The sequence below is a fragment of the Aythya ferina genome (genome assembly GCF_964211825.1).
Source record: "Aythya ferina genome assembly, chromosome: 10".
NCBI lineage: Eukaryota > Metazoa > Chordata > Aves > Anseriformes > Anatidae > Aythya > Aythya ferina.
Genome location: NC_140306.1, coordinates 13,903,480 through 13,918,070, shown reverse-complemented (window position 1 = coordinate 13,918,070; position 14,591 = coordinate 13,903,480). Strand labels below are relative to the sequence as shown.

At 40.2% G+C, this 14,591-nt stretch overlaps 1 protein-coding gene across 5 annotated transcripts in view; it reads left to right on the top strand.

Moving 5' to 3' along the window:
* The window catches only part of PRKCD (protein kinase C delta), a 65,540-nt gene that overhangs the window by 45,215 nt on the left and 5,734 nt on the right, over positions 1-14,591 (top strand). For all 5 annotated transcript variants that reach the window (XM_084530919.1, XM_084530916.1, XM_084530917.1 and 2 more), the window contains exons 5-13: positions 5,691-5,847; positions 6,503-6,534; positions 7,337-7,422; positions 8,148-8,277; positions 8,928-9,028; positions 10,244-10,334; positions 11,715-11,848; positions 12,593-12,766; positions 13,311-13,402. In XM_084530919.1, coding sequence (XP_084387045.1) covers positions 5,691-5,847; positions 6,503-6,534; positions 7,337-7,422; positions 8,148-8,277; positions 8,928-9,028; positions 10,244-10,334; positions 11,715-11,848; positions 12,593-12,766; positions 13,311-13,402 — 997 coding nt within the window. The remainder of the gene's footprint in view (positions 1-5,690; positions 5,848-6,502; positions 6,535-7,336; positions 7,423-8,147; positions 8,278-8,927; positions 9,029-10,243; positions 10,335-11,714; positions 11,849-12,592; positions 12,767-13,310; positions 13,403-14,591) is intronic.

Genomic DNA, 14,591 nt, shown 5'->3' with positions numbered 1-14,591 from the left:
TTACTGTACTACCGACTGTCTCTCTCTGTGTTAGCAGCCTCAGAGGTTTTGGAAATACGTTTTTTTTTGTCTTGCTTTTGAATTCAGAATTACTGTTTTCCTGGCTTCAGCTTCCTGGAGAAAGGGTTAGTGAATTCTTTCCTTCAAATGCTATCAGGTGGATCAGATTTGCATGGGAACATTGTATACCTGAAGGATCCAACTTCTGGGAGAGGAATATGAACTGGAGAGCTGCAAATATTTTGAATGTGTTTTTCTTTGTGTCTGTTGTGATGAGTGATGGGCAAGTGTGAGATCTGAGAATTTTTCTGAGATATCTGAAAAATAATGGTGTAAGTAACGGATGCACAGATTCTCTGAGAGCACGGTCTGCATACCGCATGGGTCTAGATTCAGATATAAAGCAGGTTTCTGTGTGGGTGAGGCATGTTAGGGAAGAGTTGTCACGTTATCAATAAGACATCATGAGGGCTAAAAAGCCAGAAGTGATCTCTCATAGATAGAAGTGGAGAAGTTGGTATGATTTGATCATTTAACTGAGAAAACACTATTTCTAAAACGTGGTAGATGTGATGGTTATTCAGTGGCACCTTGCATCTGCTTAATCTGCATCCAGAAGTGTGATTGCACAAATGTAATAAAAACATCTTCTGGCTTATTTTTTTCTTTTCAAGGAAATCAAACATTCAAAGATAAAGTAATTTGATAAACGCAAAGTTGGTGTGTATTTGGTTGGGAAGGTAGCTGATGTGTTGTGTAGAGCTGAGGAAACAATATAGTATCTGTGTTTATAAGAAATTTGACTTAGATGCAGTTTGTTTGTGTGTTTTTTTTAAGGATGTTTTTTCTGTAACTTTGCAATTTAAAAAGTGGAAAAAAAAGAAAAGAGGTGTTTTCCAGTTTATTCGCTGTTTTACCACAAGAAATTAGATATGTCTCAGGTATCTGTGTATATATATCACAGACATATTGTCAGGTATCAGAACTGTTAACTAAAACACTTCAATTTAAAGCAAAAAATAAACAAAACAAAACAAAAAACTGTACAGCTGGGCACAGACTGTGCTCAAACTGCACTAGTGCAGCAACTCTGCAGATGGTGTGAGCACTACAGAGTGCACCCTGGACCCAGGATTTTCTTCTCCTGGATTGAAAGGCGAACCTTATTCAAATGCTGTTTTATTTTAGCTCTTTTCTGAAAGACCGCTGGCTTCATTCATGCCCACGACACAGTAGTTCGGTGTGGTGATGTGCACCTCAGCGCTTTGCTAAGTGCCGGTCAAAGCGGTGCAGGCCCGGCGCGTGTCCGTGGGTGTCCTGGTCTGCATGCCAAGGAGAGCCCAGCACACTTCTTAGCACAGCAGAAATGCCCCAACTCTTACTTGTTTTGTATGTGCCTTTGTAACGAGGGCAACAAAGGACTCGTAGCAGTGGTTTTGAGACCATGTGAAAACTTAGAGTGTTAGTTCCTGGGCTGGGAGAGGTAACGTGAAGTTTTGTGCCAGCTTTGAGAGCAATGGCTTGTGCAGCATCAGACTGTTGGTGTTGCTGCTTCATGTCAGCAGCATAAAATCCCCAGGTATTGAGAATGGAGGAGATGGCTTAAAAAGAGAGAAATACACAGCAATACTAATGCCTTGTGTATAAGGTTGGGTTGTGAATATTGCACAACCCAAAATGATTTAGTGAAGCAAATTCGTGTCACAGAAACGTAGACTTTTGGGAAACTTGTACTTCTGTAAATGTTTTTCTGTACAGATCTAGAAAGCAGTCCTTTCCTGGAGCAGGTTAAAGAGCAGTTCTCTTCTGAGGTAGTTTGTACCAGGAAGGTTTCCCTTGTGAGAAATAAGCTTTTCTTTTTAATGATTGCTCTGTGAGATTAATATTTTTCTTGACCTGAAGGGCACGCTTAACTTTCAAACTAAGCCAAGTGCAAGGCGGTAGACCTGCAGAAAAAGACATTGAACAGAAATGTCGGAACGGTTTATAGTTTATGGTAAAGTTTCAGGCAAATCTCTTTCAACTCGATCAGCCATTTAGCTCAGGAAATGTTTTGCCCGGCCCTGTTTGAAGCAAAGTCCCAGTTCTCAGTTTCTGACAGTAGCACTGTTATCTTTTCTCTGTTCAACTTATAAACAAAACCACGAAACGAGCAAGTTAAAATGAAAAATGAACTCTGAAGATGGTAAATATTTTTCTATTCCTTCTTTTTAAAGCTCTAGTAGGCTTATTCTGGAGGTTGTTTTCTTTTGTCCTTGAACTTCAGAGGTTGAACTGAGACGACTTGACATCTCGCCTCGAGGTTTATTACAGTTCGGCTGAGTCCTAGCGCTGTTGTTTTAGGTAGCTCAGTAAATGCTTCCCAGACGACGCTTCGCATGTTATGTTACTGGCTGAAAGGACCGCAAAATAGCCTGAAGGGCTGGCGCTGCAGTGAAGTTGTGTGTACAGGGCTATGGTTACAGCACTTCTGGAGAACTGCAGCATTAGTTCACAGGCGTGCTTAATGGTTTCTTAATGAATATGCGGCCCAAAGGAGTGTCGGGTCGTTTTGTCAGATCAGCTGCAAGTTTTGAGGAGGATCCTTGAAATATGTGAACAGCGTGTCGGTGATAAATATTAACCATAGCTCTCAACAGAGGAAATAGATGATGTTTAATGGTGTGTGCTGGGTTCAAAATGATTAATTTTGGGTCCAGGCTGCAGCTTCTGCAGAGGTCACCAGGATTTTAGTTGCTGATTCAGCTGTTCTGTCTGAGACGGTTTCTGACTGTGTGCCGGCCCAGCACAAGCGTTTCGTCCGTGTGAGTCCTGGTTGGAGAGGAGCAAAGGCTGTGCCTCTGCGTTTCTTCCTCTCTCTCACCATCTACACCCTGCTGCTGGAAAATTCACTTCCTTGCAATTGTCAATTCTCTCTGTATCTCTAAAATAAAGCCTCTGTTCCCTAGCTGAGTCTGTTCTTGGCTGAACTTCTGAAAAATTTCTGGAGCAATGCACATTAAATGGCAACTTGCTAAACATACTCATAGCAGATAGAAATGAACTATGCTATCGTTTCAGAGCCATCTTGGGTTCAGATGCACATGACCTGCAGCTGCTGTCCAAACCTCTCAGTTTCTTCAGAAGCATACAAAAATGTTTTCAGCTATGCTTTGATATATTGGTTGGTTTTGGCAAAGGTATTTACTAACGCAGCTGCTTGTGAAGACTGTGTGTTCTCACATGCAGATTTTGAAGTTTTGCTGTGCTCAAGGATTTTTCACAAAGTTATGCTTAAGGAAAACATTTATTTTCCCTGATTTTTTTCTTTGTACAAAGAAAGTAAGTGATGCAGCCCAGTTTAATAATTATCCTTTAGAAATGGATGTCAGTCTAATAGATTTCTACTAAGTTCAATATCAGTTTTCAAGATGGGATAGAAACACCATGTTTCCCATATGGTTTCTCATACCCTGATCGAAAGTGTTGTCTAGGAACTTTGCACGCAATATCAGCAATGCCAAATTGCTGTATTATCAACGTGAGGTGAAGCTTTATCCTGTTGACCTGGTGAATCCTGTTTGTTTCTCATTTAACACTTTGATTTCAGGCATTGGGAAGATTTTTGTCCCTAATCTGCTCCATCACAGGGTTATCTTAGAATACACGTGAAAAAGCAACACACCTTCCTCTGGTTTGTTGCTGTTGCTGATGGAATCCCCCTTCTGAAGACATCCTTTCCATGGAGTAGACAATATGAAGTTTTGCCAGCTCTCGACATCATTTTCCTTGTGCACCCATTTCAGTGTGTGGTTTTCCTGAAGCATTTGAGGGAGACTGGGTGAGGCCTGTGTATTTGCTCAGCAGGGTTTAACAAAAAGATAGTGCTGTTGGCAGACATCGACAAACTGAAGTGCAGCAGTTGATGGGAGTTTTTGCTGGGTGAACTCAGTAGCCTGTTTGAACAGCAGAAATGAATCCTGTTCCTGGAGGGGAAGTGGTGTACGTAGTGTCAGGGTGTCATCATGCACCTTGTGAACTTTTCAGGGAAAGACAGGGCGGAGTTTTCTTTGAACCAGATGGTCAGTTTCTCAGAAAAGAACATTAATACCTGGTGGTAAAAACCTCTATTGATCTTCCTTTGCAGTAAAATGCTCGGTCTTTCCTTAATCCCTGAACTGACTTTGCCCTCTCTTTTCTAAGATGTCAAATGCTGCTGCAGGCTGATGAATTAGCTCAGGAGACTCAAAATGGTATCGAATGATAGATTGTGCTCCAGGTTCGGTGGTCTGTTGGAATAGCAACAGTGGCAGCCAGCTGATAAAATGATGAAGAACAAGCTCAGCTAGCAACAAGAAAAACAGGGCTCCTGGGTAACTTTGCAGTAAATGCAGGCATTGTGGCTAATGTGACTTGGCAAAGGAATCTCTTTCTATGAATATAGAAAGCAACGTGCTGACTGATATTGATGCCAGGCAGCAATGCCATGGAGCAAATCTAAACCAATTGTGTTGGCAGTGGGAAAAATACTTCTAAGGCACTCTTCTTACTCCATTGCCGTGGAAGCTTTCACCTTGCAAGCTCTGCAGCACCTCCAGCCTGGAACCATGTCCATGTTGTTCCAGGTTATGACCTGAAGCTGCTGACCAGAGCTGATGTGGTTACCAGTCTGTTTGCTCCCATTGTAGACTCAAGCTTTTACTTTTTTTTTCCCCCCGCCAGATGGGGATTAACCCTCATCAGCTCTTCTCTATCTGAAAGAAACGTGCCCTACAGTTAAATTACCAGTAATCCCAGTCTTGTTTGATGCACCTTTAAGTGATTATTTCCATTACAAACTCCTCCTGTTGTTTTCAAAATGTGTAAGTAAAACTACAGAGTCTTGAGTTGCAGCTGAAAGATTGTGATGAGAGACTCATTTTTGGAAGATAAACTCAGAAGCTTCCTTGGAAATCAGTGGAAATAACTAGAACCCATAGTGAAGGGCCTGTATGAGCCAGTTGGACGCAGATCCTTAAAAGTTCATGTGTTGTTGTATTTTTTTCCCTTGGGTAATATTACACTGCATGTAGTATAGCACTATATGCTACTGTATATCTCTAGCATATACTGCTGCTACTGGAGTATTTATAGGACTATATATTTATAATCCTATGGTGGCTGGCAGAGAGAGGAATGAGACTGGGATGTGTTGACAAACAACATCAAGACTTGTCATGAGTTAGCATAATGGGAATATCTAATTGAAAATTTCACTTATCCTCACTGTGTAATGATCTTGGAAGCCAGAAGAAACTCATCATTCTGTCAAAATGGAAGTCATGTGGCCCAGTGATGACTTAAGGTCAGGTTCAGGAGGGCATGCAGAGCATGAAGAGATTTTTACTGATGGAGAAGACCTCCTGCTTCCAATAAAACATTATGATTTATGCACAAGATAAATAAAGTAGCAAAGCTTATAAATTTTCAAGAAACATCTGTAGTTGTCATTTCTCTAGCAAGGCTGTACAACTTTTCCTGATTCCTCCTCTCAACTTGTTGTCTGAAGGCTTCCTCTGAACGAGCAGGAGACTGACAGTGCAAGGATGCATGGAATAGAGACATGAGCTGAAAACAGAAAAACAAACTGAAGGTTTTGGGGAAGCACGTGTTAGTCTTTGTCATAAGTTCAAGAGTTAAAAGTATGCCTTGTCTTCGTTCCTCCCCCTTAGATTGCAAACAGTCGATGAGGGAAGAAGAAGGAACAGTAACTATGAACAGGAGAGGAGCTATCAAGCAAGCGAAAATCCACTACATCAAAAATCATGAATTTATTGCTACCTTCTTTGGACAACCCACATTTTGCTCTGTCTGCAAAGACTTTGTATGGTAAGAAGGAAGTGTTAAGCTTCCCCCACCCTCAAAGGATTAGTAATTGTAAAATTCGCTTCAGGTGTATTGAAACAAAACATGACGTATAAATTCATCTGTGGTATGAAAGAGATGGAAATAATTTATTTACTATGAGTATTGTTATGCTTCAGAGCTATAGTCATCTCTTTCACATTAAAAAATAGATCTGAAAAAACTGGCAAAAATTCCATCAGCATCACAAGTGAAATTTGGCCTGTAACCAACAGCAGCTCTTTCACAAAAGAGTGAGATGGGTGGAACTGACAAAATAATGCTGACTTTGAGATATGAGGTGGCTGACAGCAGAGAAGAGGCCCATCAAGAGCAAGAAGCTGGGTCCCTTTCATAGGAAGGCTGTTTTTATAGTAAGTCAGATCAGGACTTCCCATGTAATTGAAACTTTGTCTTTTTGGGGTTTTCCTCCTAATGTGAGGGTCTTTCAAAACACTCTACCTTTTCTTATAAGCCTTGCCTTCCTAAGACAGAGGATTCTGAATACCAGAAATTAGATCAGTTTCTTAACTGGAACAAATATTCGTAGGCAAAGAATATATTTGTTGACATGGTAAAATAAAATAAAAACTTTAATTCTAGCAAGCTGATGTGACTTCCTATATCATTTGTTTTTCAGGGGGCTCAACAAGCAGGGATACAAATGTAGACGTAAGTTGATTTTTGCCTTTTTCTTGTATGACCTTCTACATTATTTTATAGATCTAGTATTCACTATTGAAAAATCTGTTAATGTGCGTGGCACAGTGCATGATCACCATGTCTGTTAGTAGATGTGAAACAAATTTTGCATGGTAACATAAGGCTGTAAGTTGTGATTCCTACCTGAAATTTTAGTGTCAAGATTTAGACTCAGCTATTCTTCTCATGTGTGTGATGCGTTTGAAAAGTTGCAGTCATATATGACAGCAGCTTTTGTGAAACCTTTTCTAAAATGAATTACAATTATTGATGGGTTTTACAGTAAAATTCAAAAGCACTTTTTAACTTAGCATATATCTCTGTGCAGTACTCCAAACAGCAGGGGAGGTATCAAAGAGGATCAAAAGCATAATATTGTCCTCTTATTATCAAATGCTGACAGCATTGTCAAGTGGAAGCAGATTTAATGTAGAAATAGAGGTTATGATAAAAGAGAACGGGGGGAGAAACAGCTTTAAAAAATCATCGTCTTGATAGAAATTATTTTGATGTGTATCATAGAATCATAGAATATCCTGAGATGGAAGGGACCCTTAAGGATCATCAAGTCCAACTCTTGACACCGCACAGGTCTACCCAAAAGTTCAGACCATGTGCCTAAGTGCACAGTCCAATCTCTTCTTATGTGTATGGTATGGTGGAAAGGAGTGTGTGTCTCACGTTGTGCTAAGAAATGCAAACACTTCATCCTATGTACTTATCTGAAAAAATCCTTTTTTTTTTTTTTTTTTTTCTTATGCATGTCTTGAAGAATGCAATGCTGCTATTCATAAGAAATGTATTGATAAAATCATCGGGAGGTGTACTGGTACTGCAGCCAACAGCAGGGACACAATGGTAAGAGCTGGAACAGTATATTTAGAGTGAAACTAAATACTCTTGAACTATCAAAACCTGTAGAAACAGCCAAGTCCATTTTGGGAGCTACTTGGCTGTACAACTAAGCTACTGTCTTCTCTATATGATTATATCAAATGTGTAGTGGAGGAAACTTTTAAGCAAAAAAAGTACTTAAAAGCCCTGCAAGAAGAAGGGTAGTATTGCTTGATTGTCTCTTTCCCTGCTAGGTGAAGGATTTATTTATAGAGCAAAAAGGATTGTGGCAGGCTGCAAAATCCCAGAATGATGAAGTTTTCTCTTGGATATGTTTTGTGTGTGGTGTGTTGCTACACCTAGAGGCACATCGTGAGGGTGAAATGACGTCTTTTCCTGATGTTCTGTGTGCATTTTGCAGCCTTCATCAGTGTACAACATCGGTTTCACTCTTGTCAGGACCCTAAAATCTCATGCAGTTGTTTCAAATATTTTTAAACTCCAAGCAGTTCATGCATGTAGCTTCATGTTCACTGCTAATGTGGTGAGATGTAAAGAGATACTGCTAAAAGCATGGTTTTGTTCAATTACTGTCCAGTTAGGGTGGGATGTGGACCCACCTTCTTACATGCAGTATGTTAAGGTTGGGGTATGGAGGATTAAATTGTTGTAGCTTTGATCCAAGCTATTTTCTGTAAGAAACTGGTCCTGTTTTGGGTGAAGTGGCTCACCCCTCTCCCTGCCCACAGTTTCAGAAGGAACGTTTCAACATCGACATGCCTCACCGCTTCAAAGTTTACAACTACATGAGCCCAACTTTCTGCGACCACTGTGGCAGCCTGCTGTGGGGACTGGTCAAACAAGGACTCAAATGTGAAGGTATGGAGGCAGAGGGAAGGCAGCTGGGACATCTTCCTGCTTTTCCAGTGTGGTCTCTTTCTGACCCCCACTAGAGATTAGCTATTGCTGCACACGGTGCATTTGTATGTGTGTTAGACAGAGTGAGATTTATCTCATGCATGAGTTATTTAAACACTCTTTTAGTAAAGAGAAAGCTAGGTACTTGGCTTGTGTAACAACCCAGCCAAGTTGAGCTTCTCATGCAGTCAGAAAACCTGGTAAAAGTATCATCTTGCATATAATTGAAATTACTTCTGGGAATAACTGAAATTTGGTGAGTCTAACTCAAAGTAGCACCTAGAAGTGTCTTTAAAGTGTTCACTGTAAATACCATTCTTATAATTCTACCACAAAAATGCAAGATGATCTTTTCTTAAGGTTTTGGTTAAGATGATCTTTTGAAAAGATTTTGAGAAGAAAAAAAAAACAATTGCAACTTCTTCCTTTTGAACAGATTTTTGTAGCCTTCATTGGCTTAAAGACTAAAATTACAGCTTCATTAAGAACCATAAATCAGTGTCTAATCTGGGCTTGCTATAATGTTTATGAACTGCACAGCAAAACAGCCATTTTGTTGTAATGTTGGCCGGTATTTTCCTGATGCTTGTGTAACTGTACATTTCTTTTAGAATGTGGGATGAATGTGCATCATAAATGTCAAAAGAAGGTGGCAAATTTGTGTGGAATAAACCAGAAGTTGCTAGCTGAAGCTTTAAATCAAGTTAGCCAGGTATGCTTTATTGCTGTTTGTCATGCAATTTGGTTCCAGAGCTTTTTATTTTTACTTCACTTTCCCATGTCACTTTTATGAGGAATGGAAATTTGGGCCTGAGGCAATGGAAACAGCTTTCTCTTCTTAATTTGACCTATAAAGAGACTAACAAAGATGGCAATAGCCTAGAGGAGAAGCTGAGGGAAGAACATCCCACCTGACAAAGAATTTTTAAACAGAAGGTTTGTGTTTTCCTGAAATACAGCTTGGTTCTTTGACAGTGCCAAGGTTATTTTCTCCCCTTGTGTTTGATTGCATTCAAACAGCAGTAGCATAAAGCTGAAGTCTGTTTGCCCATGAAGCGTGTTTACCCATGCTTCAACTTTAGAATTCCCTTTGAATGCTAAATTAAATAAGTAAAGAGAAATAGAGCAGAGAGCTTCAATTTTTATTAATCCAATATATATACACACAGAAGAATCCTCTGGAATTAACATGGGCCCCACAGTTTACATTGTTGGTCTCCTGCTGCAGCATAGCCGTCTCTTGTGTACGGATTACTGTCAACTTCTGACTTGTAAATAAAGATTCAGACACAAGCTCTGAAATTAAAACAGGAGACTATATCGCAAAAGCCAACAGTATTTCCTTTGAGCTGAGCATTCCTGAGCTTTCACAGGATATTTACTTTGAAAACAGCGAGAGCTGTTACACCAGCTTTTTCACGACACAGAAAAAACTCGATCTGCTCATTAGTAAAACTTGATCTTGGGGATCTTCCATACATAAAATTTGTTTGCATGTGCTCAAGAAGTACGTCACGTGTTGCCTTCAGCATGTTCAGAGTGACAGTGGTTCCCATCTTGTGTTTCAAAACCTTAACACTAGTCCAAGGGGATGCTTTCCCACAGTGGATTCAAAGCAAGCAATTATTCTCACTGTGGATTCAAACTGTTATAACTTTCATAGTTTTTTAACAGACAATTACATAGACTGTTCAGGAATTTTAATATTTTCTTGCAGTGAAGGAAGTAAAGCAATTGGCTGAAGCTGTAAAAAGTGTGGCTAAATAGTCCGAACTGCGTTTTGAGAAGAATTATGTACTAGGAGTTAATTATGTAAAAGAAATGATCATACTGCCATCTGCCATCATGTTGCATTTAACAGCTATTGTTGTAAATATTTCTAAAGTAATAGTGCAAATATAATTTAAAATGTTCCCTTCCTCCTCAGAAATCCACACGAAGGTCTGATTCTGGATCTGTAGAAAGTGTTGGTATTTACCAAGATTTTGATAAGAAACCTAAAGGAGGAGATACAACAGGTGAGAAAAAAACGTTTTTGTTTAGCCATTTGCCTACTAGACTGTACAAACTGTCACATTTATTTATTCATTCTTGCCTTATGTTAGATAATATTTTTTGAACAAGCGTTGTTTAAAAAATATGCACATAATTCTTTTTACCTGGCCACACAAAATGCTTATATAGTTTTTGACAAACCCCAGTATTTTTTTTAGTCCGTGAGCATACCCACTTTTATGCAAAATGCTCACTTTATTCTTCGTGGCATGGCCCCCCATGGTGGGAGCGGAGGATGGCTCACTAATCAGACTACAATGCACCTCTCTCCCTTCTGTAACTGAAATGTCATGAATATTGTTAACTAACTCAATTTGTTCACAGAACGTTAGAAGCCTTTGTACAATACTACAAGTTTTAGGATTTAAGCCAAAAGACTAGTTTGTTAAACAGCTGAGGTACTTCAAGAGCCTGGAATAAAGAATAAGCTTCAGCTTCAGAATAAGGGTTTACTTTTTTGTTGTTGTTTTTGTTTGGTTTGGTTTTGGTTTTACATTGCTAAAAGAGTTCTAGCATTGTAAAAGTCTCACAAAGCTGAACCCAGCACTCGAGGTGCATCCTCACCAGAGCAGAGCACAGGGGGACGATCACCTCCCTGGTGTGCTGGCTGCACTACTCCTGACACAACCAGGATGCCGTTGGCTTTCTTGGCCACCTGGGCACACTGCTGGCTCGTGTTCAGGCAAGCATTGACCAGCACCCTCAGATCCTTTTCCTCTGCACAGCTTTCCAGCCACTCTGCCCCAAGCCTGCAGCACTGCAGTGGGTTGTTGTGGCCAAAGTGCAGGACCCAGTGTCATCTCATGATTGTCATCAGAGTGTCTTGGTGGCATAGGAGATCTGGGCAGCACGGGTGGAAAAAAAAATAAAAATAAAAAAATGTTAATTTTACGATATAATCAAACCTAACCTGTATGTTCATGCTTCTTAGCCAGGATCAAGCATAAATCAGATCTTTTCATGGCCTCTCTGTTTAGAGGGACTCTTTTTCTATTAACAGAAGAAAATACAAGCCATCCTTGTGAAGTATTCTGTTCTCTAACCTATGCTCTGAATTTTAGCAATAGGGGAAATTTAGGACCCTTTATTTTTGTAATTCCTGCTTATGTGTTACTTAAAGCCAGCTTCAGAAACAATCACAGATCCAAATGCAACGTTAAGAAATATGCTTCAGTAACTTAAACTTTATTGTAAACTACATGATTTGACCTGTATGCTTAGATTTGCCAGTATCCCAGCAGCAGATGAACTGAAATAGTATGTCAGTACTTAATTCCTAATAGAGAATCTGAGTCATGCAGTTTTTCTGCATATACTGAACTTTAAACTCCCTGTTTCAATAGGAGATAACAGCCAGTACGATAAACTCTGGGAGGGAAGCACAGCCAAGACAGCATCACGAATTGCAAGCAGGAGAAAATTCAACATAGACAGCTTTGTCTTCCATAAAGTATTAGGGAAAGGAAGTTTTGGAAAGGTATGTAACAAATTTACAGAGCTTAAGGTGACTGCCTTGCTTGATCTCTACAATATTATGGGCTATTTTTGTTAACCAGAAACGTCTTACAGCCACTTGAGTAGATAATATTTTAAGAGAGTAAAATACAGCCATCTCTGTCAAAGACATTAGAAGTTCTTTACCTGCAGCTTGTCTGAACTCAGACGTGTTTCATAATGTACAAGGGGTACAACCCAGTCAGAGAAATAGCCCTTTATCCAAAAGGGCAGTTATGTTCACATGCTGTCTACCGAAACAGCCTCGTAATGCTCCAGTGCAATGGCAGGGGAAATGTGGGACAGCAGCGTGACCTTCCATTCCCATCTGCCTCTGCTCTTTGTGCTCCGTGCTTACTCTGTGCTTGTCCAAGGGTGATGTGACCTCCACAGACTCTGTCCTCTGTTGTCTGTGAAACTCCAGCTGTAATGAAGGAACAGACTTTACACGTCCTCTGTTCATACTCTCACAAGTCATTGACAGAAAAACTGCCCTGGAAGCTGCTGTGCGTGTGTTACAAGGTCCTTGTACCCCGTCTCCTCACACCTATGCCCAGCAGCTTCACCTTGCCAATCTCACCATTTGCATAGCTGCCACAATTACTAAAAAAAACAAACTGCTATAAGCACCTTTGACTTCTCCTTACTGATACCATCAGTAACAGGCTTTGCTACACACGCTGTAATCTCATCTTTCTTTTTTTTTCTTTTTTTTTTTTTTTTGTAGGTTCTGCTTGCTGAGCTGAAAGGGAAGAACGAATTCTTTGCTATCAAAGCTCTGAAAAAAGATGTGGTACTAATTGATGATGATGTGGAATGTACCATGGTGGAAAAGCGGGTTTTAGCACTTGCATGGGAAAATCCATTTCTCACGCACCTTTACTGCACGTTCCAGACAAAGGTAAGGGGAGGGGGGAAAAAAAAAGGCGAGGGCAACACAACAAATGTTGCCTTTTAATGGATGCTATTACCAACAGTCAAGTGACAATAACTTCAGTGATACAAGAGTTAAATCCCCCCCTTCTTGTGTTCTGTGTAATAGTTCACAAGCCTGGTGGAAAGTAAATAGAAGTGCGATACCCAGATATGCTGAAGAGATCAGAGTAACGTCTACATGATCTGGAGTAAGAGACAGTTTAATTTAAAACCTTGATCCTAGCTTTATCCTCAGTGAAGGGAACAAAGGTGACTGTCACAGGTAGAAGTCAGGAAATATATTTGAACGTATATTTATATTAAATCTAGAAGCCCACAGAATACGAGGTGAGCTCCTTAGCCTTGCAAGACCATGCTACTGCAGCATGCCTCGTGCATTCTTAGGGGTGCATGAAACAGAAATAGGACAGGAGGGAAGTGGCTGCTGGGTCCCCACTGCCAGATTGCTACTCGAGGTGCGGTTGTGATAGCATCAATAATGTTTCCATTCTCTGATTATTTGCAAACAGGATCATCTGTTCTTCGTTATGGAGTTCCTGAATGGGGGAGACCTGATGTTCCACATACAAGACAAAGGGCGTTTTGATCTCTACAGAGCAACGTAAGTCTACAGCACTTCAGTCCCTATCCCCGTGAATTGTTATAATCTTTGTGGTATTACTACTTCTAGTTCTGCACCACTTAGCTGTTAGTCTTTCACTTGTGTTTCCGTGTCTGATGGTTGAAAAAAATGTGTTTTATAGGCATTAGTTTGATACAGTGTAGCTCACTTAATGACGTATTGAGTTAGGTTTCCTTCATTTGCATAGCAGAGTGATGTTTTGCTTGAAAGGATACACCTGTATGTGGAGATGCTAGGTAAACCTCAACATGAGCCAGCAATGAAAACACATGGTCTTAAAGCACACTAATGCTGTACTGTCATGGAAAAATTAATTTCCTAGGAAAACAGCACTGGGGAGGAGGGGGAACCTAGTAAATAATATATCACTATTACTGATAAGTTGACATAATAGTACAGGAAGATAAGCTGCACTTTCCACAAGATACTAATTAAAATGGGAAAGCACTTCATTTAACAAGTGCCATTTTGTCCGTTAGCTATGGCTTGAAGGTAACTGAAGCTGAAGACTTAGAATTATATGATGGTTTTGCATCTTTTAACTGTAACTTTTAGTTTTAGAACAATTTGAATGGGTTCATGAAGGACCTTAAATGTAACGCAGGGTGGAGTAATGGATCTGCCCAAAAGCACCAGTGTAACCGACTGGAAAACAGCTTGCATCACTGTGCTAGCTAGGAAATACAGATCAGATTGGATCGGATCAAGAGGACCAGCATAAAAAGCAGCCTGCAGTAGCCAGCCTTGTGGGTCAGGGTTAGCTCTGTTCTGACTCTCCCCAGCAGAAACCTGGACAAAGTCCCCCAACTTACTTGTGTTTCAGCAAACTTCCAGCAGCTTCTCCTGGAATTTTCTGTACATATTTCTCAAGTTTTGGGTCAACATTCATTCTGCAATACAGAAGTGGAAATCACTTTTTTTTTTAACAATTACAAAGTTTACATTCTAGGAGCAAGAGAAAGCATTCCTTAAGAGTTTTTCCTCACATCCTGTGGATTAACACCCCCCTTTTTGAGGAGAAACAGCAATGCTTTCTTTCTGCAATTGGGTGGCTATATGAGTGTAGGTAGTTGAGGCCCATTTCAAATTTAGCCACTAATGTGCCATCCCTCCTAAAGCCACCCCATGAGTACTGACCTCCCAGCAGCTATCTTTCCAAAGGCATATA